This window comes from Carassius gibelio, chromosome A4 (genome assembly GCF_023724105.1).
Source record: "Carassius gibelio isolate Cgi1373 ecotype wild population from Czech Republic chromosome A4, carGib1.2-hapl.c, whole genome shotgun sequence".
NCBI classification, from domain to species: domain Eukaryota; kingdom Metazoa; phylum Chordata; class Actinopteri; order Cypriniformes; family Cyprinidae; genus Carassius; species Carassius gibelio.
The window spans coordinates 28819662-28846734 of NC_068374.1; the positions used below are offsets into that span (position 1 = coordinate 28819662).

Below are 27073 nucleotides of genomic sequence, written 5' to 3' on the forward strand. Positions count from 1 at the left end.
TTGCTACAGTTGTTTTTTTAATGATAACCAAGGCTGCATTTATTTGTTTAAAAATACAGTGTAACAAATATATTGTGAGCTATTATTACAATGTAATTGCTGTGATGCAAAGCTGAATTTTCAGCAGCCATTATTCCAGTTTTCAACGTGACATGATCCTTCTGAAGGCATTCTGATTTGGTGTTCAGTTATTATCAATTACGATTGGTTCCTAATTATTAAAAATTATTATATTATGAAAGCTTTCGCTGCTAAAATATTTAGAGACAATTTTTTTCAGGATACTTTGAAGACTGAACAGCATTTTTTTTTTTTTTGTACTCATGGCAGTTAGCAATAGGTTTTTGTTGTTGTTTATTTTTATGAATCCATAGCAGCGAAGGATTAAATTAAATTCTGAGTCATCAAAGGCTATAATGTGATTGGTTATCAAAGTATAAGATATTAAGAACACCTTTGGTTTCCCTTGGAGACAGTTCACCCAAAAATTATGTAATCGTTTATACATCCAAACTCACAAGACTTGATCCATATGAATAAAGAGGTTACAATAGAAGGCTTATGGTGAGACACAAATGATTAACAGATACATTTATGCTTATATTCACATTAATATTAATTAATGCACATACGTAGAGTGTATCTAATATGGTAAACATGGTACATCTTAATTTTGTGTTCTGAAGATAACAAAACGGCCTACCCAAAATTTTCCAATCACATTTCATCCCAGTTTAAGAGTCCGGATTCCAGTTCCCACCCTGCTGCAGAACTGGGAGGAAATATTCATTTTTATAAAAAATAAAAAAAAATGTTTGTTTGTTTTAGTTAGTTAGTTAGTTGGTGCAAATACATATTACAAAATTGAGGTTTGTGTCACTTTTACCACGTTACCAGCCAGATCACAACCTGTTAAACTGGATCTCAGTTGTTTTTTCTTCCACGCTGCTGTTGGTTAATATGTCTCTGGAAAATAACCAATCCGAGACGAGATGCAGTCTCATTGGTCAGATTCGTCAATATAGCGTAAACACATCCCTCAAAAACATTTTTCATCGTTTGAGAGTGGATTAATCTTCGAATATGGCAAGAGGGTGAGAAATTTAGTGACAACAGATGTTTAATGGTCTTTCCATTTTGTGCTTTAGATCAGTCGCCTCAAAAAAAGTATTATTACATAGGACCATTTATTGTGTTTTTAAAATCATGACTATCATTTTGCCGAACTATGCTGTAACGTTAAATGTGATTGAGTCAAGATGCAATGTTTTTATTTTCGTTTTCAAGTGCAAACGGGTATAACACCGGTGAGTATTAATATAAACAGCTAGAACGTTAATAAATGGATAAACACACTGATATTCTATACGAAGCTTCGTTTATATTTTTTCACACATATTTTTGCCGTCATTGCCGTGCAGAATTTGTTGTTTTAGTTGTACAAGCGAGTTTTGTTTTAAATGGAAGTTTAATGTCACATTTACAATCGGCCTCTGTTCAGCTGTTTCCAGATGTGAGGAACTACTCCAGAACTTCTTCGTGATTTTTCTTTCCGTAAACCGGTTTAGTGAACGGAACTGAACATGACAACCAGTTGTTGTGTTGTTTGTTTTCATGTTACGGTGACTTACATATGAGCTGTGTGTTTCAACTTTTGTTTTTACATCTATATCTATATCCGTTTTAATAGCGTGTAATACAAATGCTAAGTTACTTGTTGCTGTGAATTAAAAGCACAGGTGGGCTCGGCTCGCGCCTCCTCGTGACTCTTAAATTAGAATTTCCGGTTTCGAAAGAATAGAAGCCACACGTTACGGCAGTTATTTTTCAGTACCTTTAATAGTGTCTTGAATACATTGTTTATTACGCTGCATTTCAAGTTACACCTGTTGAAAACTCTCTAATGAATTCTGTGGGTCATATTACAGTTCATACAGATTTTAATAATAATAATAATTCCTTACATTTATATAGCGCTTTTCTTGACACTCAAAGCGCTTTACATTTGTCAGGGGGTATCTCCTCATCCACCACCAGTGTGCAGCATCCACCTGGATGATGCGACGGCAGCCATATTGCGCCAGAACGCCCACCACACACCAGTTTACTGGTGGAGAGGAGACAGAGTGATGAAGCCAATCAGCAGATATGGGGATTGTTAGGAGGCCATGATGGTCAGAGGCCAATGGGCGAATTGAGCCAGGATGCCGAGGTCACACCTCTACTCTTTTTCAAAAGACATCCTGGGATTTTTAATGACCACAGAGAGTCAGGACCTCGGTTTAACCATTCATGTTAACATGAATACACCTCTTCTGTGATGTTTTCAGTGTTACTTTGAATTAAAAGTAATTTAAAATATATATTGTGTGAGACTTAGAGCGAAAACATGTCTGGTATAATGCTTAAAGAAATTACGACGTCATTGAGCTTATATTACTATTTTACAAAATCTTGACTTTCTTAATGTAATAAAAAAAAAATTAAGATAAATTTAAATCACTTAAAAAAACTCAATCTTTGTTTATTACTATTGTTTATTATTACAAATACAATTTATTTATTAAGATTTATTTATTATTTATTCTCCTTTTTATCATCTTGCATAACCTTTGGACAGTTGACTCGTGCAGATAGATAGATAGATAGATAGATAGATGGATAGATGGATTAACTTAAATGACCCCCGAAATAACCATGGTAGCAGTAATAACAATTACCATAGTTACTACAGTTATTATTGCTGTCTTCGCTTGGCAATAGAGCCAGACTTGACTGATTTTGGATGTTTAATGTCATACTTTCTCAACTGCAGTCAAGGCATCAATCAGGAGCTCTCAGATGTGCTGAATGAACTGTGGAAGCTGGATGTGAACCGCATGAAACCTGGAAAAGACTATAAAATCAACCTACAGGTAGGTGTTTGTGGGAGGAGGCATGTTTATGAAGATTATATATTTACTTAAGTAAATGCATCATAATATTTTGCATACGTGACTTTATCAATCAGTCATTTATATAGTGTATTTGTTTTCACACAGGGGAAAGCTGGCTTTGTAGCTGAGGGTTGTAATAAAGCCAGGGACAGTGCTAGAACTCCTCTCTTTGCCTATATCAATGAAAACAAGCTCAAAAGCATTGATACTTACACCCGTAAGAAACTAAGCACCATTTCCATACTAATATGCTTTCAATTGCATGTTTTTAATTCCATCCTTATACTTAAATCTAATAAGAAAACTTGTTTTTAATTTTCATTAGTCACTGATCTTTTTTGATCTGATGCAGTGCATGGCAAAATTGTTTAGACAGCTGTTTTATTCACTATCTCTTCTAAGACTTCATAAATCTGCTGGACAATTATGAGATGTCTACAGGAGTGACTGAGCATGTGACACACGAGGAGCTTCAGGAAAACCATCTTTTCCTGGATGCCGTTCTGAAGACAGAGGTCATGAAGGTATCTTATAGCTCAGTGATCCGTGTTTTTGCCTTGCTATTAAGAGATGTCATGTTTGAACATTTAGAAATGTAGCAACTTAAAGAACTTGAAGTATGCATACTATTAACTGTTGCCTGATTGACAGAGATCATTCCCGACCAGAGTTGCAAAGTTACTAATGCTAAAACTACAAAACAGTTTCCTGTAGCATGGGTGTTTTAATTCATATTTAATATTTTATTAATATTGATATTAAAGTAAGCACTTATTAAAACACATTTTTTATATTTATTTAATAACTGGCTTACAAAATGTGACATTTATTTATTTATTTATTTATTTATTAACTTATAAAATGTGCCCTATTGTATCTAGTTTTTATTGTATTTTATCTAGCACAATGCCAATTCTAGCAGTATTTTTTGGGGAAAAAATGCTTATTACAAAAACAGTAAAAACAAAATGATGGTTTAATGCGTTGGATGGGAAGTGGATAGTGAATATAGGCATGTGAGACACGTGCAAATGTGCTTTGTAGTACAGGGTGTTGGTTCAAGGAAACTGTTACAATAAAGTGTAAAGATGACATTCTGCAAATACATGTAAAAGCTGTACAAGTGAAGAGAAATATGATCTTCTTTCAGTCCTGTTCTGACAGGTTTTGTGTTGGCAGTGTGCCCACAGGTATTTAGTAAGCAAAGGCAGAGCTCAGTCGGATCCAGCTCAGTTTAAGAGACAGCTCTATGATATCTGGTTTAAACTCTATCGCAGAAACAAAAGTGGAGGGTGAGTTATAAACCTCCTCTTTGAGCTAGCATAGCTGAACTGGGTGTGTTAAATTAGTAACTAAAATACAAGATTGGGCTTGTGCTAATAGTAATTTACTTGCCCAGCATTTATACATAGTCGTTTTAATTGATCTGCCATCTCCATCTTGTCTTTAATGCAGTGAAGATTCATGTGGATTTGAGCATGTGTTTGTTGGTGAAACCAAACATGGTAAACAGATCATGGGCCTCCACAACTGGGTCCAGTTTTACCATCAGGAGAGAAACAATCATGTGGACTACAAAGGATACAATGCCAGAAATAACAAAGACACGGTATTTCATCAATTCAATTGATTTTAAAAAGGACAATTATCTAACCAAGTTAATATAGCTTTGTGTGTATTACTCCCAACGTATACATTTGGTTCAATTTCACAGCCAGACGAGGACGATCACATCTTGAACCTGCAGTTCAGCTGGAATGGCCTGGTCAAGCCGGTGGGCAGTTGTTTCATTGGCGTCAGCCCCGAGTTTGAGGTGGCTCTCTTTACTATCGTCTTCCTTCTGTTTGATGGACGTGTGACCAATGTTACAGTAAAGGTGGCTGAGTACCTGCTTGAGATTGTGGTGTACAGATTTGGGCACTCCATTGGGACTTCATACCCTAAAATGATCAGCAGCAACAACCGGGATTTCTGAATCTTACTGCAAGGTCATACCTGGTACAATCTTTGCTAAAGTGGGCTTCATAATCCAAATAATCACTACTACAGCTTGAGGTTCTTAAATCCTTAATCTTGAACTGTTAGTGTGAAATATATATGAAACCAATATACTTAAAAAAAAATCTAATTACAAATGATCTGTCCAATTTTTTTATAAGAAATCTAGTTTGTACTAAAAAATTCAGCATAATTATACAGTTATGTGCAAAAGAATTGGAACTCATTTCCTTTTACACTTTTGTTACTAATCCATCCTTGAAACTCTTTAGCTTAAAAACTATTATGTATGAAAATCATTAAGCTTTTTTTATAATGTAATCAAAATGGATACTTTTAAGTATGTGCTAAATCATTGCTGTTACAGTAAAATATGTGCCTTATGTTTGTTACAATAAAAACCTCGTCCGTTTATATAACATCTTGTTTTTCTATTTATTTATTAATAGCTTGTATTCCAGCACTTAATTCCACATTTAAAATTATTTATTTGTAAGATCAGAAGCGAGAGCTTTTGTAGATTGTCAATTAGTAAGCAGTCCTTGTGCCTCTAAAGTTAAGATGCATGTGCATGTTTTCCTAAATTAAATTACTCTAAATTAGTATTTGATAAGACTGGGGTTAATGAGCAAAAGTTAAATATATATGTTTATATTTTGATTTGCATTTCCATTGCATATTATGAAAAGTTGTGCACAAAGAAAAAATGTAACTTTTAAAAGGTTTACAGCATGAGATCAAGACTTACCTGAAACAAAACATAAACACTATAAATCCCATTATATGTATGATACAATGCTAAATGAATTAAGTGTAATTCTAGATTAATCAAAAAAATTAAATGCAGGACTTGCGATTCTGATTCCAACAAACTTTTTTGGTTCTGTTTTGTGTGTCATTGCAATGCGTCAGTCCAGTTCATTTATTTCCAGGACTTCCTGGTGTTCTTGGTTGTCTTAGCTCCTCTTTGATGGTCACTAACACGGTTCCGTAGAACGTTGATGTCGTACTTCTGCCTCTTTAGCTTCTCTGCCAGATCAAACTTCTCAGCGTGGAGTTGAGTGAGCCACTTCCAAAGGTCAAGGGCTTTCTCTCCCAGCTTCTCCTGGTTGAGATGATCGATGTTGAGCGGCTTGCGACGCTCCATCAGACATTTGGTCTTCTTCTCACGTTCTGTCAATCTCTTGCCCTTCTTCTGATCCACCTTCTGCAGGTAGCCACCATAGCCCTTATTAGAAAGGATCTTCTTTTTCCTGGCATCATCCTCGGCACGCAGTTTGGCAGACTCCTCTTCCCGCCGTGTTCTTTCCACAGCAAGGCGTGCCTGCCTCTCGCGATCACGCTCTGCTCTGATCCGTTGCTGCTCTGCACGATCGGCCCGACGGTGCTCGATGCGGTTCTTCAAAGACACAAGCTCGTCCTCTTCCTTCTGCCTGGTGGAGAAGTGCAGCTGAATGAGACTCTGCAATTCATTGAAGTCTTTCTCCAGACGCTTCCTGTGGAGGTCATCAAAGTCCACTTTCTCTCCATCAGGCATTTTTGGTGGTATAATGTTGGGAACAAACAGCTTGGGCTTGGGTTTGGAGTCTTCCTCTACCTCTTGTGCATCTTCTTCTTTCTCTTCATCTTTCTCCTCTATTTCTTCTTCTTCCTCCTCAACCTCTTCTTCAACCTCTTCTTCAACCTCCTCTTCAACCTCCTCTTCAGCCTCTTCCTCTTCGTTCACCTCCTGTTCTTCCTCGTACTCCTCAACAAACTCCGCTGTGTCACACATGGTGCTACTTATGAGTGCTTTGAGAAGAGGGGGTCACTGAGGAAGTACTGTACAGTCAGTGGAAAAGACCCTGAATGGACTGAGATGTTCTCCATGGATGCCTGGTGGTTTTATAGGGGCCTCCCGACCCGTCTGACGTTTGCTAAATGGCTCTTGGGTAAGCTTTTTGAACAGATGCACCTAGGATCTATTTTCTTCTGTGCAGGGCTTTGTCTTGTCCTATACCCAGACCCTGACCTCTAACCTCTGACTTGGTCTTCCTAAACCCTTTGTGGTTTGAAATGGAGCCAATTTCAGACTTAAAACAGATGCACATGCACACTTGTGCATTGGTAGGTATCCTCTTTCACACCATGTTTGATTAGAATAACTAAGCACTAATATTTAGGTATTGAATTAATTGCCTAGCATCAATAGTTTCATTCCATACATTGCTTTGAGTAGAAACATTGCCTTTCTGTTATTTTTAAGTTCATGGAACTCTCATTAATTCCATTTTTATGTCAACATTCCAAAATGATGCAGAGAATTTTGTACCCCGCCTGGCCCCTGAGTCAATAAATGGAACATATGATGGTAGACAGAGATAACAGACAAAGTCTGACAAATGTTCAGTGGCGTCTGTACAACTATTTGTGTACTAACATTTCAGCTGGCTGACTCTGCCATTGGAATCCAATGGAACAACTGCCAATCATTTGGGAAAATAAGCACAGAGTCATACCAGTTTTCTGTTGGATGTGTATGGGGGGGTAAGCCTTTAAATAAACTAAACTTTATATGTATACTATAGTTCAAATGTTTGTTCAGTACAATTTTTTTTTCTTTTGTAAGAAAATAATACTTTTGTTAAGTGAATTAAAACGAATTAAATGTATCAATTGTTTCAAATAAATGCTGTTCTGGTTAACTTCCTATTCATCAAAGAATCCTGGAAAGAAAAGAAGTCTCGGTTTCCACAAAAATTTTAAGAAGCATGTGATTAATAAGAAATGTTTCTCGAGAACTTCAAACAGGAAGGGTTTTTTAAATTGCAATAATATTTTACATTATTGCTGTTTTTTTCCCCCTGTATTTTAGGTAACGTAGTTCATCTATATATAATGGTGTTCTCTGAGCCCCTTGTTGTGATGGTATTTGTTTTAGGATCATGAAGGAATTTATGGTTCTCCACTGGTCTAATTCTCCCAAGGCAACATGATAACACTGTGACATCAGTGTGTCTCCTCTTATTAATGCTGTTTTTACTGTTACCTCATTGTACACTCATAAAAAGTGCACTTATATGAAGTAACAGTCTCTTTTTATTTTACACATAATGTGACCTGCTCTTCTGTCCTTTACTAATTTCCTCCTTAATAATAGACCAGATGAGTGATACCTCAAGAATGAAGGTTAATGATGTCCCTCTTCCTCTCTTGAAATAGTTGTTATGGTCTCACTGTACCCTTTTACTGAGAGCTGGTTCTGTCTGCCAACATGTTATTTGTGAGTGACAGGTGGAGTTCTTATTTCAATCTAATTTCTGATTGGACAGAAATAACCCTATAAGGGCTTGGGCGCCGCGTTGCATTCTGGAACGTGGCGGCCATGTTGATGGCCTCGCGAATGGAAAAATACAGCAAGTCGAACGAGAAGAGGCTGAATTGGGAGAAATAAAAAAATATGTTAAAATCGCGAAAAGGTTGTGGGATTTACAGGGATACGCTAAACACGTATGCAGACAAAATCAGCACTATTAAACGGTTTGGATCCATATGAAATTCCCAACAAAGAGTGGAGCACCGACGACGACGTGCTGCTGCATTTTTGCATTCAAGATATCTTCGGCTACCTTGTTTGTTTTATGAGCGCCTACACTTCAGAATAGTTCAACTATTCTGAAAAGATACAAGTTGGAGTCTCATCTGCAGTTCACAAATGGATGGGTTCTGGAGATGCAGATCATAAAGCCGCAAACAGTATACGTAATACATTAATCCGGACAAAGGTAAGCTGCGCTGTTAGTTTAGTAACCGTTAGTGCTAACAACCACTCACACGTGTAACTTTTAACTATGTGTTTCAAAAGTGTAGTTAGTAGCGGTCAACCCTACCGTTTTTTCCCCCGGGGTTTTCTCACGTATTTGAGTTGTTTTCCCGTTTTAGTATTTTTCTGTAAAATATCCTGTTAGGCCTTCCATCGGACCTGTCAGTTTCTGTGATGTTGTCCTGTTGCTACCCCCTTGTCCTTCCAGCGAAACAGGTGTTTTCAAAGCCTCGTTTTGCTTACTTAAATGCAACCTTTGCATGATGTTGGGCTTTTAAGATAGCGTGGTTGTTGTGAGAGCACCATTTCACGCCAGTCTGTAAGCAGTGTCACGTCAGACCTAGTTTCACAACTCGCTTAGTTAATGCAGCTGTCTTGTAGTACGAATAAAGGGATAGCAACAGAAATATGAATTTTGAAAATTTTCCGTATTTTGAATGAATAACCTGGGAAATTTCTCTTATGTTCAATGTTGACTTAAGCTTTATAAAGTAAATATTCAGATGCTTTGGTCTCCGTGGCCGCGCCTCCAAGCAGGAAAGCGGTGGAAATTAATCCATTCTCATTTTTCCCCCAAGGCAATTATGTGTTGCGCTATCACACCCCACAATACAGCAACTGTTTACCATGGTTGAAACATATTTTTAATTAATCAAATTAAGAGACACCGCTGAGAAGGGAGTACGTCCAAACCAAACACTGCGCAGTAGTCCCCAGTAGCAGTAAAAGGAGGCCATCACCATGGCGGCCAAGTAATGACGTCACGACGCCCAACCCTTACCACATTGCATTTAGTAAAAAAAAATATTAGGTTTTAATTAAGAATTTCTCATTGTTACAGTATCAATTACAACTTTGCAGTATATTGATAAATATATATAGAGAGAGAGAGAGCGAGAGAGAGAGAATTGTATATGTATGAAATGGAAAAAAAAGTGTTTATATTGACACTAAATTTATTTAGCCTATTATTTGCGTCGTATGTTCGTACATAAATAATTATTAGTGCGGAAGCATTCCTTCGATAGCTCAGTTGGTAGAGCGGAGGACTGTAGAGGTTCAGTGTTGCCATCCTTAGGTCGCTGGTTCGAATCCGGCTCGAAGGAGATATTTTTCAAACGCTAAATTTGCCAGTCTTTTATATAACTAATGCAGTAATTTACGTTCTCATATTGCAATTTAAGGTACAATTATTTACGTTTTTATTAAAAATCATATCGATGTAAATAAATAATTGAATTAAATCAGAAGATTATACAAAGTGAAGATAGATAGATAGGTTTTAAATATATGGATAGTTTACCATTATGTTTAAAGTTTACCAGCCTACATCAAAATAGTAAATTTGTATTAATTAAATATTGTATATATGTATACGTGTTTTGATACGTGTACTGCATTAGGCTTGTCATAAGCACTTATTTATTGCTGTCCTTTTGTTAGTTTTGACTGCTTTTATTGTCCTCATTTGTAAGTCGCTTTGGATAAAAGCTTCTGCTGAATGACTAATTGTAAATATAAATACATATAGTTTGTTGGCACAGGTGAATGAGAGAAACAGCGCCATCACGTGGAGATACAGACTTTTTTTAACCTCTTCTTTCATTTTATTATTTTAATTTCAGCTGTTTTAGCTGATTATTCTTAATGTCATAGAAAACATGTGGATGAGCAGAAATGCACTATTACTTACACAACTTTAATTTCATAACACGACAGATGTGCATCGTGTAATCAACTGTTTATGGTTTATGCATGTGCTACATTTCAAAACGGATACAATAATTTAATCTCTGTTCAGTCATTAGCTTTTACAGACGGAGGTTGCCAATTTATTTGTTTATGTAACAGGTCATCAGCTATGCTGTGTGGTGGAATAGCAGCAAAATGTGTGACAACATCCCTGTAAGTAAATGAGTGAGACAATATTTACATTTACACTTTATTAAACAAGCACAATGTGAGAGGATGAGAAACACTGGGTTGACTTATAGTTTCATACAGTTAACAGCAATAGAGAGATACCCAGATGAACCACCTGAGAAGGTGTACAAGACCGATGTCAATCTGGAAAGAGGGAGAGAGATCACAAATATTTGTGGTAAAGATCGAAAGAGAACAAGCAAGCAATGAAGGAGAGATCAAGAACAAAAAAAAATGTAGTGCAAGTAAGCATCCCAAGGAGAGGCTACAGATGCTTTTAAATGTTTTCATAAAGAGGAGAGTAAAATTGATCCACAATAATTCTTTATATCAAAAATATATCAATGGGTCTGTGACTACATGAAATAGAGAAAGCACATACAATATTAAATATTTACATTTTGTATGTAAAGTATTTGTCAAATCCTTATATACACAAAAATGTAGTCCCAAACAGTCCAAACACGAACACAACGTTGACAGAACAATGCAGCTTTGCAGATCACAGAGCCACAATGTAATTCCAATGTTGTCAGGATGTTGCGGACCGCTTGGGTGAAGTCCCTGTGATAATGTACAGTCTTAATGGTTTCGATGTGCTTCAAGAGAGAATCATGCACTTCCTTCAGTCGCTCCTGTCAGTGGGATTTTGGTTCTGTAAAAATGCAAAACGTAACCACTCAAAAAAAAAAAAAAATATATGATGATAATTCAGGCCTCTGCGAAGTCGTGCTGACTGCTTTGCATCGACTATTTCTGAAAAACACAAAAAGACGCAAATTAGACTTCACGCATAAGAATTTGACAAAGAAAAACAGAAACACTTAAAAAAAAAAAAAATTTTTTAGTAACTTTATTAAATTCATTATTTTCTCAAATTCATTGTGATTCATTTTATATGGCATCATTTGTTAACTATAAATTTTAAAATTTAAAATCCACATCAAAAGACTGGCATCAGTAAGATATAAAATATTATTTTAGGTTAAATATACTACACATGATCCTTCAGAAATCATTCTAATATGCTGATTTAGTAACAATGTTTGAAACAGTTGTGCTATTTAATAGTTTTTTAACCTGTGTTACTTTTTTCAGGATTCTTTGTTGAATAAAAAGTTAAGAAATCGAAAAAACAAAAAAGACATCTTGTCTAACAATGTCTTTACTCTCACTTTTTAGCAATTTAACTCACCCTTGCTGATTAAAAGTATTAATTTCTTTCAAAAAAAAAAAATAAGTACTGCCCCAAACCATTGAACAGTAGTGCATATTGTTACAAATAGAGACAATGAAATGACAGACCTGATGTTTAAGAGCTGCTCTGCCTCTGGACTTTTGAGCATGTGGCAGGACCAGACTCGTCACTGTGTCGTTTCCCTGACGTCTGGAGGGTGCTGCTATGTAGCCCTCGCCCTGAGAATGAGATTTCAAGATTATAACGCTAACTGTAAAATCTGTATGTCATTAGAATTCCCCTCTGCTTAAATGTGGAAGTCATTACCTGGCTGTACAGCAGGACCAGGTATCTGCTGGGATTCTTGCCTGTAGCACATTGTGCTACTACTGATGCTTGCAATACCTGCGAGACAAACAATCATGGCATGTCTTGCATATAGAAAATAACAATGCTGCTGAGATTTAATGAGCGATTGTTGATAATTGCAGATATAGGCTAGACACTGATGTGTCATTGGCATAGTGTTTATACCTTGCGGTGGCATGATGCTGCTTGTTTGGACGTCTCCTTGTGAGTAAACCATCGTCTTGCTATGCCATTCACTTTGAGAGGTGGGAGGCATCTGATAGCCTGAGATGAATTGAAAAAAAAAATATCAGATGCCATAGTTGTGTATATATGCGTCTTAAATTAATTTAATTTGTCTAATATAGCATAGCTTGTATGAAATATAGGGAGAAGCTAGGCAGTGTGCAAACCTGAAGGTGCAGTGACTTCCTTGGTCACATCTCCTGTTTGGAATCCCTTTAAGGTTGTGGAATTCTCACCATTTCCATTAGGGTTGGACGGCACCATTGCCAGCAGTCCTGTTGGGAGTTAAGCATCAGTTAGAGAAGAACATTTTAGCATTTTCCTGCTAATTCAGGCATGTAATTATTTACAAACTCCTTAAAAAAATAGCCTTCAATATCCAGATGCCTATTAGTTCATAAGGATCAATCACATTTACATTATTGTTTTTTTTTTTTTTTTACAGCATATCCAGAGAGAGGGCATTTTCATTTCCCTTAGTTTTTGTCTTACCCAAGCCACGGTAGCAGGACAGTTGCTGGTAGATCTGTTTCATACGCTCTATATTGAGGCGGCTTGCCTCTGCGTGATGCACCATGGGTTTGGGGTAGTGTACACCAATTATACATTTGGCTGCTTTCTGAACGCTTTCAGGAGCATTCCAGGGTTCGTAGATATACTTGGCTGGGATACCCCTTAACACTGGCAAATAACGCCTTCAAGAGAAAAAGAGTAGATATATATATATTAGACACACACACACACACACACACACAGTGGAGATCAATATTAGAGCACAATCTATAGATACTTGATCTTTTTTTTTTTTCTGTAAATCTTCATCAGTCAAAATCTAAAGCAATAGTTTTTGATTAGTAATATGCATTGCCAAGAACTTCATTTGGACAACTTTAAAGACTATTTTCTCAATATTATTATTTTTTTTGCATTCCTAGATTCCAGATTTTCAAATAGTTGTATCTCGACCAAATATTGTCCTGTCCTAACTAACCATGCATTAATTGAAAGCTTAAGTATTCAGCTTTCAGATGATGTATAAACCTAAATTTTGAGAAATTGACACTTAAAACTGGTTTTGTGGTCCAGGGTCATACATGCATGCATACATACATACATACAGAGAAAAAAAATGTATATCACAATTGAATTTGCTTTCATTGTACAGTTGTAACTCACCGTATGTAGTCTCCATTGGGGTCAGTGCGGCGGCCGAAGCCCACAGGACAGTAGCAGTGGAAGAACTGCTGGAAGAAGGAGCTACAGGACAGCCACATCCAGCTTCCTGCATTCACGCTCCAGTCTGCATCCAGCAATAGCTCCTCAAAGACCTGTGAAGACACACGCATGTGAGTGCTGCAACTCAAGGTCTGTCATATTAGTAAAACATCGAAAATGATCACAATTATGAGCTCTTTATACTTTCATGCCCTCCTCCCAGCTGATCCACAGGTCTCCACGGGTGAGGAAACAAGCAACTGCGTGCCGGGCTAGATGGTGGATCCAGCCCTCTTGTCTCAGTTGTGTCATGATGGCATCGATCCAGGGGAAACCCGTCCTGCCCTCAGCCCACTTGGCCAAAGCCTCTGGGTTCTTGTCCCATGGGATCTGGACGCAAATAGGATTGCCTTCCATCTTGTCAAAGCGTGGGTTATTGGTGGCGGCCGTGTAGAAGAATTCACGCCACAGTAATTGGCCATAGAGGGACAGAGGTGGAGAGCTGTTCTTTTTGACCTGTGAAAAAAAAGTGTAATCAACTAAGATATATCATTCAGCTAACTATTCTACATGATCCCTAAGTCCGTTTAACATCATTTGAAGAACAATAAGATGCGTATGATGACATGCTGACCTTTCTGTAGAGGTCTGTGAGTTTGAAGTAGAAGAGTCGACAGGAGAGGCAGCCGAATCTTAAATATGGACTGAGGCCAGTGGGACTGGCCAACAGCGAATTGGCATTCATTCTTGGACGCTCAAAGTTGGCCACCCAAGCCTAGAAAAAAAAAGTTTATGAAAGAATCATCAATTTATGGAGCTCATCAATAAGGATGGTCAGTGTTAGTTTTAGTTGTCTGTGATTTGTTGAACAAAGTTATTTAAAGGGTAAACATGCACTACTGCTCTAAAGTTTGGGGTTACACCATGTCCTAACTACACGTGCCCGATGGAACACGACAACGCGACAGAATCACTCAAATATCAGCCATGTTTATCATCTAATATTAAACCTTTTTAACACTATTAAAAGTAAATACTGAGTGACTGATACCATCTTTGTTATAGAATACACTAGTTGGGTCACACAGAGTTGACAATCTTAACATATGTTTACTTACATTTTTCTTCAAGATCTGAGGTAAACTATCTAAGAGATAACTTATCGCATGTCGCAGCATCGCGTCACGGCAGTCAGGACACTGTGTTAGTACGATTATTTTTATGTATTTGAATGAAGTCGCTTATGCTCTGAGGCTGCATTTATTTGATCAAAAATGCATTGAAAACAGTAATACCATTGTCTTTGCTGTCACTTTTGAGCAATTAATGCATCCTTGTAGAATAAAAGTATCCGTTTCTTAAAATAAATAAATTAATAAATGAAACCAAACTTAGTGTAGATGGTGAGGATATTTTGAAAGAATAATATACGTATGATCATCTCCGAAGCATCAGTTAAAATAGGTCATAGTATTAACAACTCAATAAATGTCTTTGTTTTTAAATGGATTTCTGAATTTATATAGTTTGCTTAGTAATATTTTTGAAATTTCAATCCTGCAGCTCTATACATGTGATTTATGGAGTGTCTCCAACCTTCCTCTCCAGGTGCCTCTCCAGACGAGTGAGGGCCTCTGTTTCTCCTCCAGGCCACACAGCAGAGGACAGGCCTTCTGTGTCAAAGCCTGCTCCAGGAAAAACATTGCAACTTTTAAACATAAGGACAGTTTGACTGATTCCCATGTTGTATAAGAATGCATTACATCATGTAGGTGAGTAGTTTAGTATTCTACACATTTTAGCTTGAAGCTTTATTTATTTTGATAGACAGCAGACTAACCAAGCTCTTCCAAAGAAGGAACCCCGAACTTCTCATCGTGGTCTTCAGAGACCGGCGTGGTGCACGGACCCATGACTTCTGCTGTGATGGTCTCTGCCGGGGTCTCCACCGCCTCCATCCTGCTGATGAGGGTCTGGAAGCGCTTGTACGTGAGTGGAGACTGGCCTCCATTCAGCTCGATGATCCTGAGAAATCACAATCCACATGTAAGAAAAATTACCTCTGATCAACGGTTGACATCCACCATATCAGACAAGCTTTTGCTCTTTTCTAATATCAGTCTATGACAGTCATGTGTGTTTGAATGGGACAGAAACTAAACAAATCCAGTAAAACGTTGCAGCAGAGGGACTTATAATGCTCCAAGGTTAATTAATGTTTTAAATGTACATAATGATTTAGGAAGGTACTGGAAAGCAAGCGATGGCTTTCAGTCAAATAAACTAATTAATTATAGTGCAAAAGTAACAACAAAATTGAATGGATTTGGAAGTACGTACTTGTCCAGATCATACAGTGTGTGAGAGATGCGAACTATCACTTCCACGCCTGCCTCACTGGCCAGCTTCTTGATGGCTGCGTCTCTCTCCTTTCCGAAAGGCTCGGAGTCATACTCGTACGACAGACGTGTTATGTTCCACTCCTGATGCATTACAAATCATACCATTAGGGGGCTTAAAATATTCACCCATCGACACAAAAGTGAAAAAGAGAGTCAAGTCACGATTAGAACCCTTTTTTTTCTTCTGTTATTCTTTCTAATCCAGGAAATTTCATAAATCAGAAATGTTATTCATGTGCAAGATTATAACTATACTGAAATGTAACAATTGTAAACTGAAACCTTAAATAGCCTGGGGAAGACATCGGTGGGTTGGCCACGGATAACGAAGAGTCGTGAGTTGAGTTTGCGGAGGCTGGCGTCCAAGTCTTCCAAACACTGCAGTAAAAACCTGAGCAACAAGAGACAGGACATGTATTTATAGCAGTATACTGACAAATTATATCATGCACATAATATAAGTCTAATAAGAAAATGGCTATACTCACAATATCTATTGCGCCACATAATATATTGAACCGTAAAACATTTCAAAGCGGGCAAGCCATTGAACAAAATTAGGGTAAAAGAAAAACTATCTGATGACAGATTATTTGCTATGGTTATAGATTACTACTTGCTGAAGCTAATGCTTCAACCTAAATTTTAGATGCATTTTTCTGACAAAAATTATTATATATATATATATATATATATATATATATATATATATATATATATATATATATATATATATATATATATATATATATATATAAGCACAGCATCAGAATTAATATTTTTTTATGTTGCTTAAAATGAAAAAATATTTTTCTTATGATACTTAAATATTTGTAAGTGTGTGTGTATATCTATAATATGCTATTTGTAACTACCTTTCAATTTGACAAACATATCATAATGTGTCACAATGTTAGATGGTTAATTATTCCACTCCTGCTTTGGAAAATGGGAGAACAATATTGGCATAATTATGAATTACAAACAGCCATGCTTACAGTGAAAGAAACGTCTAACTGAACATTGATATGTTTTATTATGCAAAGCACAGCCATTAAACAGGCTGCCGCCCTTTTATAACTGCCATTATGCAATGCACAGACACTCATTTTATCATTTAAGAGATGCACTCCAATGACCCTTAATTCACTGTTCCAAAGTTGCTTCTAATTGCTGTACCTTTCGAAGTTTTGAAATCCAGTGCTTATTTCATCCTCAGCCTGTTCTCTTAAAGACCTTACACTTATAGTTATTCATCCTTGCCATTGCTAGCAACATGTTCTACCAGTTGAGTTGAATAAACTATGAACGGTGCAGTCCTTTATAAAATACACAATCCGAATGCTGTGGTTGGTTGCTGAAGCAACGATACAAGGTTGCTGCTAATGTGTTGTGAGGTGTTTTTAATGTTAACTAAATGGTGTTTGATTACTAGTCCAAGTCAAAAGAGGCCACCTGAGTCTCTTGATAGGAGTTTGGTTCCTCCTTCAGTGTAAGACTACAGTGTTGTGATTCACGGTGTAGTTTAGTGTGTGTGTGCACTTTGGATGGGTTAAATGCAGAGCACAAATTCTGAGTATGGGTCACTTTTTAATTTCACTTTTTCGAGGTATCTTTCATGCCCATTGAAAGTGCGGATGAATTACCAGCCAAAGTTTTTATATTGCAGTCGCAAGCATTATAGTTGAATGATTTAATTGCTTTTTTTTCTTTAAGCAGTGGATGGAAATTTAGCGATGTGATAAACTGAATAAAGTTATATTATGTTGATTTGGTAAAGTAGTGAGTTGCCTAAAAAATTCAGTCCATGTTCAGATGAAGACTTCTCCCACTGGTAAATTGGGTCATTAAAAAGAACCACACCATGTGAGCAATTTGTTCAAATAATATACAGAACTTTTCATTTTCAGCGTAGTGCTGTTGAAAAGTGGTGCAGAAAACCCAATGGGTCTTTTAAAATCGCAAGCAACTACCAATTGATGAGCACTTGGCCATGAATGCAGCATGTTATTGACCTAGAAACCCAGTTCCTATTGTCTGCAGGATCTCACTTAAACTCAAGTGCTGAGTAAGAGAAAAACTTACCAAAAAAACTCTCCAAAGCTAAACGCTCTTCAACCGCTAGACAATCTTGGATACTCTAGGCCAAACTATACTTGCTCTCAAGAAACATTTCATAGAGGCATACTGTTAGTGATATTAAAAACTGTGAATTTTTTTTTTTTTTCCTGAAATCCTGAAATGGTCCCAACATGCTCTCAGTCTCGGATCTCACTGTTAACAGATGATTCATGCTGCACCAAAACATCTGCCCTTTTATTGCCCTACTGTTGTACGATCCTGCCTGCTCGCGGGAAACATTGTCCTCCACATGCAGTCAGTGATAGTGTAAATCCCTGTCTAAGCTGTAGCCTCCCTCTCTTTGTCACCGACTCACCGCTGTATGATCGGGATCAAAGACTACCGTCTTCTCTAGTCATCTGATCCAGTGACACACAAACAACTCAGGTCAGACAGAACACCACAGTATCATGTTATATGACAAACTGCATCACTGTCGTAATGATTGCAGAGATAACAGTGCTTCATTTTCAAATGTGAAATTAAAATGTATCAAGTTTGCGGTTTATGTTGGCAGTCAGTTTTATGGATGTGCACTACAAGTCTTATTTTTTCCAAAATCAACTAGTTTACCAAAGCCATGCATAATTATTCTGATTTTGTTCACTTGTCCCAAATTAGACCGGTTTTACAGAGCCAGAATGAGATGAATAAACCTTAGTTTGTTTCATATATTGTACATGTATTGTACATCTTTTCCATTTTATGTCAACTAGGTGGGTCCTACCAGAGCCTATTTTGATTCCATAGTGAATAAAGTAGGTCACCACAGCTGAGCACATTACTAAGCATTTTGTAGTAGGCCTTATCACCCTCTATAACACACTGACCCATTTCCCAACACAATGGAGACACAGTAGGGCGGATGCAGGTGGGACACACTAAGCACTGCTACATCATCATATCATCCAGCAGTAGACCTCACCTCGAGTGTGTGACAAGCCAACATACATTTATAGAAATGGACACACATGCGTTTTTTTTAAAACTCAGAAAGTTAAAGTGGAATGACATGAGGGTGAATAAATAAATACATGTATTTTCTACGGATAAACTATGCTTTGAACTGTTTAAGAGCTGTACAGTAAGCAACCATGGGTGTGGAAGACTGATGTAAGGGTCTGTGTTATGTAATGCTTCTTGTAGTTAAGAACACAAAACCGAGACTACGTTACTAATGCATTTGTGTGGCTTTTTGTATGTGCAAATTCTAGGAATATTAAGTGAATGAATATAAATCTTTAAAAACAAGAATTCAATCTTTAAAAAAAAAAATATATATATATATATATATATATATAATATTATTTGAACACAATTTCAGTAGTCTGTCCATTGCCAAAAAATAAACCTCCATGTGCTGAGCAATTAGCAGCAACTCACTGACAGTTTCGGCTGTTGAGTTTTATTCCTGTGTATGAGCTCACTGGAAAGCAGGGTCAAAAATGATTCATGCAATTAACACACATTAAGAAATGTTGGCTCCTTTTTGAAAACCAAAATAGCCTACATAGAAACCTTGACGTGGTTTAATTCAGTGTTTTAAACTGGCTTACTTCCAATGTCATTCGGAAACCCACTGAGAAGTGCCTTGCCACTGCACTGACTTGCTCAGCGAGTCCGTAGACTCAGCCAGTTATGAAACATACTAGTTTCTCATTAGTAAGTCAGATACTATGACAAAATAATAAGGTAAAGACATGCACTGGCTGCAGTCAGTCACTCATTTGTTCTGTAATCAGTCTGTGAATCCACTAATTGGCCACTGATTGAAATTGCCAACACTAAAAAGGCTTCATTAAAAGTCTGCCAGTCCAAAAAGTTTTGTTATTACTATCACCGTTTACTGGTAATAGTTGTATTATTTGAATCACACTTTTTTTAAAATGCATATGCAAATCCATATTTAAACTAACAGAGGTTCTGCTATATGTAAAAGTATTTTGATAGTGCACTTTGATCTTATTGCATCCTTGCAGTGATGTCATTGTTACAGAATAGAGTAGTAGCTGTAGTACATTTACATTACATTTAGTCATTTAGCAGACACTTATTCAAAGCGACTTACAAATGAGGTAAGTATATAACTAGAATTTAACAAAATAGAAATTACACAAAGATGAGAATAGATAAGAACAGTGAAAAAAAATAAGAGTAGAATAAAACAGAATAAGTGGAATAGATTAAAATAGAACGATCGATAGAATGGACAGACAACAAGAATAGAATGTTAACACTTTAAAATGAGTTTCAGTTTTCTAACCTACATTAGTTAACATGAACTAACAACGAAATATAAAACATTTATCAATTTTAGTTAATGTTAACGTAAAATAATTACATAAAAACGTATTATTATTATTTAATGGACCCAAGTTAACATGAACTAAAGATGAACTTTAGTATTTTTACTAAACATTAACAATGAGCAAAAGTTTTCTCAGTATGTATTAATCTTTGTATTCCATTTTTTAGAACCAGATGATTATTTTATAATGCATTTCAAGCTCAGGTTTATTATTATTTGGAGTCCCGATCTATTACCTCCACCTGCTGATCCCGACGTTGGAGGATCCGGCGAACCAGGGGTCGAGGATGTACACACAGCGGACCGTGTGCGCTCCCTGGATGGAGTCTCTGAGTGAAGGATTGTCGTGGAGCCGCAAGCCCTTCCTGAACCAGTGGACCGTATTTACCACCATTACTCCTCTCAAGTCCACTTCAGTCGTTTGTATTATGCCGGGGTGATACGATACAGACCTCCTTCGCGTGGGTCTAGTACAAACTCCAAAGAATAAACTGCTTTCAAACGCGTAAAAACGACAAGTTATCTGATAAAGTCACTATGTATGCGCGTTCAAATTATTCTGGATTATATCCGGGGGGAATAAATAGTTAGCCTTGCTCTAACAAAACACTTTCCATCATCACGTCTATTGATTTGGAACACGACCACAGTTGAAGCATTGGGGCAAGCGCTGGTTATCCGCGCAGCAGCCGAATACACGACTGGCTTTAGGACCAGGACGCAACGCAAAGTACACTTCCCTGTTGTATAACTTGTTTTTTCTGAATTATCCAAAATAATCAACAATACTGTACATGTTTTAAATATCTCTCGCCTTTAAAGAAAGTTGACCAGTGAGTTGACTTGAATCTCAGTGCGCGCAGTCTTCCAGGTGAAGTCAACACGGAGTCAGACGCGCGAGCCCGAAATCAGCGCGGTTATGTAAATATATTCCCTCGAGCACCTTGTAACCGCGTTACATGCAGCTTTCGCAAAATAAAGCAAAATTCCGAATGAAACGAAACCTCAGATTAGGCATTTAACGTGTCTTGGTTGCTTTCCCTCAACGTTATGTCCACTTATTAATATTTTTCCACGGCGAAGGTTCCTTACACTCTCAGCCACGCAGTTCAATCGGTCGACTTAAACTCCACCCAGTGGATTGCGCACATGAAATAGCGCGTTTTGTTTGGTTAAGCCCTAGTGTGACGTACTTGATCCTCAGTCACGTTCCTTTGGTGTGATTAACTAACATACTAACCAGTTACCTATACTTTATAAAATTTTGTTCATTAGGTATTGTGAATGAACAATAGTCTTGATATAATTTTTGTTAATATGCTAAGTTAATATGCTTTATGTTTTTATATAAAAAAAATCATACAATTATAAATATTATTTACAATCGCTGTATGTGCAAACTACACGTATAAATATCGCAAGGTTTGATTTTTATTTATTTATTTATATATATATATATATATATATATATATATATATATATATATATATATATATATATATATATGCCACCGAGTGCAACCCTATAAAGACCGTAAATGACTTCAGTGTACAGTCCACGAAGCTGATTGGCTGGAGCTGCAGTACCCGGATGGGCACATGGGATGCGACGTGAGCAAGAGCAAGCTCGCGTCAGTGTGCTTTGTTTTTCTGAAGCGAGATGGCGCTGTTGAGGTGCTCCGTTTAAAGTTTTTTTTTTATATAAGTGTTGGCAAACAGGGTTTTTTTTCTTTCTTTTTTCTTTTATACTATAACGACATCAGTGATCTGTATGAATACAATTCTGGTCATATTTCTTACATGACTGTAAGATAAGTTTTAAGCTTAATTGCATTGTATTTACTATTTAGATGTCGATTATGCTAGTTATTTAATATAATAAATATTTGCAAAAGACAAAATTATAATAATCCTGTAAATATGTTTACATCAGTATCATGTATTGCGTATCAAGCATCAGTGACTCTTTGTTCTTGGTTTGTTTACAGCGCAGTTTCATACGGGAAAAACCCACTACGTATCTGCACGTTTGAGTTTTGATGCTCCAGCTTCGTCACTGAGGACAATTAAAGCAGTGGTGACAATTAATCCCGTGATGCTCTGCACATTTTGTTTTTCTAATTAAATGCACCTGATTCACATGATTAGATCATTATAAGGGAGCTCCATGGACTGAACTGAGCGTGACAGATTTGAGAGACATAGGCTTCAAAATGTGGGTCAGGAGTTGAGAACTGCTGATTTAAGGGACTCATGCAACTATCAAAAGCAGCCAAGGTAGACACACATATTGTGAAACAAGGATGTGTGCACTTTTGATCAAGATCTTTTTTTATAATTGTGGTTATTTTGAATTTGTGTATATGCAACTTTTTTTTAAGCTTTAAGCACAGCTTTATTTAAAGAGTTGATAATTAGTAAAGAAAATATCATATACACATTATCAAACACTTTTTTTCATCTTTTCTTTTAGTACATACCTGTATCAATGGAAGACAAATCAATGGAAGCTTTGTTTTCCTTGATGTGTTTGATAGAAGAGCATAGGTAAGAGAAGCATAAAATCAGAACAGCACCTGTTATGGAAGGAATAGTTCACCCAAAAATGAAAATTCACAGAAAATTTATACTCACCATTAGACCATGCATCTGTTTCTTCATTGGAACATCTGGGGAAATGTTGCATTACATCACTTGCTCACCAGTGAATTCTCTGCAGTGAATGGGTGCCATCAGAATGAGAGTTCTGGAAGGCCTGAGGGCAAATCCATTTCCAGCAAGTTTTTATTTTTGGGTGAACTATTCCTCTGTTTAATCTCATTTTAACTTGTCTGTATTCACACTGAGTATAATTCAGTATGTTATGAAATATTTGTTAAAAGCATTTACAAAGTTCATTTTGAACTCATTTTTGAACTGATATTATATGATATAGTAAATGATGCTGAAAAGCAAATAATGACATTTTCAGTAATTGCTTCACCATTTGAACAACAATGTGTTTGTATTTCCACATTCATATGCCAATTTTCAATCTATTAAAAAAATATGTAAAATATTTAAATATATCACTTTTCATTCTATGCAACATTTATGTATTCATGTTGCTTTTTTCAGCAAAATCGTAGCTTGAAAATTGTCTGAATGTGTGAAGTTACTCAAGCAGTTTATCGCCAACCATATAACATGAACCATAGTATTATTTTTATAACCATATTAAACCTTCCAGAGGATGAATGAGTCTGGAGAGCTAGACTTAATTACAGATACCTATTCATATTTGTTATTTTTGTCCTGATATAATGTGGTCTCTGAGTATCCATAAGATGGATTTTTTTTTTATGCGCGTTATACATAGGCACCAAATACATTGTTGCCTTTGTGTTTCCAGGCAACAAGCAATTACGGAAGAACATATGAAGGAGAAATCTCAATTAAGACAAGTCAACCTCTGTATCTCAGCCTGCTACTGTGGTGCACTGATTTATTCACACCCACAGTGCATAAATAAGGTAATTAATATAATATGTAGAATGGATGAATTGTGAATAAAAGCCTAATAGTGTTAATTATAGCTGAGACTGAATGCTAGTCAACACATCAGAACTAATAGAATTAGTTTATTTCTGTTGAAAAATTTGTTTATTTTACATTACTGATTTCATGAAAAAGAAAATTAGATAAGGTGTTCAATATTATTGTTACATTTGATGCAACAGAGACTCAATGTAGTATATAGCTATATAATAAGCTAAATATCTTTATCTGTAAAAGGTAATAATAGTCGTAAAATGCAAGGTTTTATTTTTATTAAATGTTGTTGTTATTGTGAACCCTGAACAGTCAAGTGGAAATCACAGGTTCTGTTATACAATCTACACAATTCTACAAAGTACAGAAAAAAGAAAATTACTCGATATCACCTATAGAGGGCACTAGATACGCAGCAATTCTCCATCAATGCACCAAAAGTCGTTTTCTATGCGTATTAATAATGAACTTGATAAAAGGACAGACTGCGAGGCTTCTCTTGTCAAAACATTTAGTTTCTTTTCATGCCAGAACACTTGCATAGTTAAACACAAAGTATTTTAATCCGGTCTCGCATCTTCCATTCCAGAACTTTTTGACAATTCTGAAGTAATTGCCTGAGTTCAATTTTAGACGGATCGAGACAGATGAAAGGTGTAGAAGTTGTGTAAGCGATTTCTTTGATCTGCACATTTCCGAATCATCGCGTAAACATCCTCCGGCTAAAGAGAAGCATGACGAGTTGGTAAGAGAGAAGAGTATTTAGAAGAGATTATGAGGTATCATATATCTTGTTTCATATATAATTATTTATCATATATAAAATAATCATTACTAATACTGACATCATTGATAATTTTATAATATTTTAAGAATATGTAAATAATAAATATTAATGTATTTATTCTTTTTACAGATATGTAGATACTGCTAAATTTGTTTCAGTCAAAGTCTGCATTTTTTTTATATAGACTATGTGATGCCTTGTTTAGCTATACATGTTTATATACTAGTTTTAATATTTGTAGACGTTTTTAGACTATTTCTCGGCTTGATTTTACGTTTTGAAAGTGAAAAAGGCACCCGTGCACTTTCGGAGCCTGTTGAATTCAGAAGTTATTTTCTACTTGCATAGCCCCTCCCTTCTTGGGACTGATTTATATGCATAGTCCCTCCTCCTATGAGTGGTTTATTTGCATAGCTCCTCCCCAGATGAGTGGGTTTGCAGTGGATGATGCAGTGGTTGGTGAAGGCGCTCTGAGCTCTTGAATTACGCACGCAAAGTTGGGAGCTGAGGCACGCGTTGGAGACATATTTTTTTTTGTTGGTAACTTACCGAAGCACTTAACGAATTGTAACTGCGCGCGCTTGTAGATTAGTGTTTGCGCGTGAAATTAGGTGGCAACACATTCCTCTACTGCTCCGAGGACAGGGCGCGCCACAGGAACGCGCTTTTGGCTTTCTTTAAAATATCAGGCATAAGCCTAACATTATGAGGTGCTGCCATGGCAGGCAATGGTAAGACAGCTGCGAGGACGCTGGAGGATTTAACGCTCGATTCCGGTTATGGTGGAGCGGCGGATTCCTTCAGGTCGTCCAGCGTGTCGCTCTGTTGCTCGGACACGCATCTGTCATATGCGCATGGGGGCAACTGCTGGCATCTGACTGAATCCATGCACAGCAGACACAACAGCTTGGACACGGTCAACACCGTCCTGGCGGAAGACACGGAGATCCTGGAGTGCTCGGGCCAGTGCGCCAAATTGCCCGAGCTGGAGGAGGACGTGCCGTGGAGTCTTGGAGAGGTGGAAGGCGCGCTGCGCAAAGACGAGGATCTGTGCATGGGGAACGCGTCGCGGGAGATCCTAGCCAAACTCTCCGTGCTGGTCAGCCGCGCGCTGGTGAGGATCGCCCGGGAGGCGCAGCGCCTGAGTCTGCGTTACGCCAGATGCACCAAGCACGAGATCCAGAGCGCCATCAAGATGGTCCTGTCGTGGACCATCTCCGTGAACTGCATCACTGCGGCGCTCAGCGCATTGTCGCTTTACAACATGAACACGGGTGATAAGTTCAGTCGGGGCAAGTCAACCAGGTGTGGACTCGTCTTCTCCGTAGGGAAGTTCTTCAGGTGGATGGTGGATAGCCGGGTGGCCCTGCGCATCCACGAGCACGCTGCGATCTACCTGAGCGCCTGTATGGAGAGCCTCTTCCGAGAGGTGTTCAGTCGGGTGCTGAGGAGTGCGCTGGTAGAGAAGGAGAACGGAGTGCCAAAGTTTTCCGTGGAGTCCCTGGAACAGGCCATAAATAACGATTCGGAGCTGTGGGGTCTTTTGCAGCCGTATCAGCATCTCATTTGTGGCAAGAACGCAAGCGGTAAATGTTTACTTATTTGCGCCCTTTTTAGGCTTACACAGTATAATTAGACCAGTACTGAGAAATATGAATTAACTACGTGTACTATAGGGTTGTTCAGGGTTAATTATGCATACTTTACTGTTTTTATACATGTACACTTGACGTTAAAAAGTTTTTAGTCCCACTTTTTGTCATTGATTCCTGCTGGGTTTATGATGCAATTACGTTGAAACGCACCTGAACTCAGTCACAAACCTATTTTGAGGTCAGTCAACCAATCTGCCTACTTTCCTCCTACCTGCCTTCATTTTTGATTACACAATTGAAAGTGTGTTTCATAATAGTTGCCAGCACACACTCTCAAAATACAGGTTCATTACCAGCATCTGTAGTTCCACGAAAAACATCCATGGAAACTTGCCATTGCACAAAAGGTTTTTTTTTATAGTGAAATGAGATTAAAAATTAAATACTAAGAAAAAAAAGGTTCTTAAGAACGGTTCAGCGAAAGATTCTTTGTGCAACCCAGAGTTGTTCTTCTATGGCATCACTGTGACAACCTCTTTTGGAATCTTTATTTTTAAGGGTATAATCCAGATCCTTGCACCTCCGTGGTTGGTGAGGTTGTGTATGATCCCAGCTTCATAAATGATGTCTGCTTCTTTGCAGCACTGTTGACTTATTTATTTCTCTGGGAGATAAATAACTTCT

General features: G+C 37.3%; 4 protein-coding genes and 1 non-coding gene across 10 annotated transcripts in view; 3 read left to right on the top strand and 2 right to left on the bottom strand.

Moving 5' to 3' along the window:
• The first annotated feature begins 991 nt into the window (after positions 1-991).
• Positions 992-5149, top strand: LOC127976160 (uridylate-specific endoribonuclease C-like). The gene is made up of 7 exons (XM_052580388.1): positions 992-1094; positions 2816-2915; positions 3042-3153; positions 3339-3460; positions 4116-4228; positions 4392-4545; positions 4651-5149. Exons 1-7 carry the CDS (start codon positions 1084-1086, stop codon positions 4909-4911), a joined length of 873 nt encoding a protein of 290 aa, XP_052436348.1. The 5' UTR covers positions 992-1083; the 3' UTR covers positions 4912-5149.
• Positions 5150-5693: 544 nt separating this feature from the next.
• Positions 5694-6873, bottom strand: LOC127976166 (troponin T, cardiac muscle isoforms-like). 2 transcript variants are annotated; one of them, XM_052580409.1, is made up of 2 exons: positions 6619-6869; positions 5694-6585 (listed from the first exon to the last, which is right to left on the bottom strand). In XM_052580409.1, exons 1-2 carry the CDS (start codon positions 6706-6708, stop codon positions 5857-5859), a joined length of 819 nt encoding a protein of 272 aa, XP_052436369.1. In that variant the 5' UTR covers positions 6709-6869; the 3' UTR covers positions 5694-5856. The 2 variants fall into 2 exon arrangements, with proteins under 2 accessions (XP_052436369.1, XP_052436360.1); XM_052580400.1 differs by having other exon boundaries at positions 5694-6873.
• Positions 6874-9754: 2881 nt separating this feature from the next.
• On the top strand, positions 9755-9842 carry trnay-gua (transfer RNA tyrosine (anticodon GUA)). The gene is given in 2 exon segments: positions 9755-9791; positions 9807-9842. It is a non-coding gene; the product is annotated as a tRNA-Tyr (tRNA).
• An 822-nt stretch (positions 9843-10664) lies between these two features.
• Positions 10665-21612, bottom strand: LOC127976149 (cryptochrome-1-like). The gene is made up of 14 exons (XM_052580362.1): positions 20713-21612; positions 16330-16438; positions 15986-16128; positions 15486-15670; positions 15242-15330; positions 14280-14420; positions 13850-14161; positions 13607-13758; positions 12923-13125; positions 12598-12705; positions 12371-12469; positions 12164-12241; positions 11965-12075; positions 10665-11415 (listed from the first exon to the last, which is right to left on the bottom strand). Exons 1-13 carry the CDS (start codon positions 20868-20870, stop codon positions 11972-11974), a joined length of 1881 nt encoding a protein of 626 aa, XP_052436322.1. The 5' UTR covers positions 20871-21612; the 3' UTR covers positions 10665-11415; positions 11965-11971.
• A 1030-nt stretch (positions 21613-22642) lies between these two features.
• LOC127976116 (ankyrin repeat and BTB/POZ domain-containing protein 3-A) overlaps positions 22643-27073 on the top strand; it is a 117038-nt gene continuing 112607 nt past the window's right edge. For 3 of the 5 annotated variants that reach the window (XR_008157735.1, XM_052580281.1, XM_052580293.1), the window contains exon 1: positions 25232-26380. Coding sequence is in view for 2 of the 5 variants with exons in the window: in XM_052580281.1 (XP_052436241.1) it covers positions 25513-26380 (868 nt within the window). In the remaining 3 variants the exon portion in view is untranslated. Of the gene's footprint in view, positions 22754-22949; positions 23024-23867; positions 23989-25231; positions 26381-27073 lie in introns of those variants that run through there. The other 2 variants (XM_052580312.1, XM_052580303.1) reach the window with 1 other exon arrangement.

What these genes read in the sequence shown, in the direction of transcription:
- LOC127976160 (XM_052580388.1), top strand. An exon ending in TGAAGACAGAGGTCATGAAG is followed by an intron (nt 3,461 to 4,115) that starts GTATCTTATAGC and finishes TTGTGTTGGCAG; the next exon opens with TGTGCCCACAGGTATTTAGT. An exon ending in CCAGAAATAACAAAGACACG is followed by an intron (nt 4,546 to 4,650) that starts GTATTTCATCAA and finishes TCAATTTCACAG; the next exon opens with CCAGACGAGGACGATCACAT.
- LOC127976166 (XM_052580400.1), bottom strand. Translation starts at nt 6,708, where the DNA reads ATGTGTGACACAGCGGAGTTTGTTGAGGAGTACGAGGAAGAACAGGAG.
- LOC127976149 (XM_052580362.1), bottom strand. Translation starts at nt 20,870, where the DNA reads ATGGTGGTAAATACGGTCCACTGGTTCAGGAAGGGCTTGCGGCTCCAC. An exon ending in GCTGGGAGGAGGGCATGAAA is followed by an intron (nt 13,759 to 13,849) that starts GTATAAAGAGCT and finishes GTGTCTTCACAG; the next exon opens with GTCTTTGAGGAGCTATTGCT. An exon ending in GTCCTGCTACCGTGGCTTGG is followed by an intron (nt 12,706 to 12,922) that starts GTAAGACAAAAA and finishes AACTCCCAACAG; the next exon opens with GACTGCTGGCAATGGTGCCG.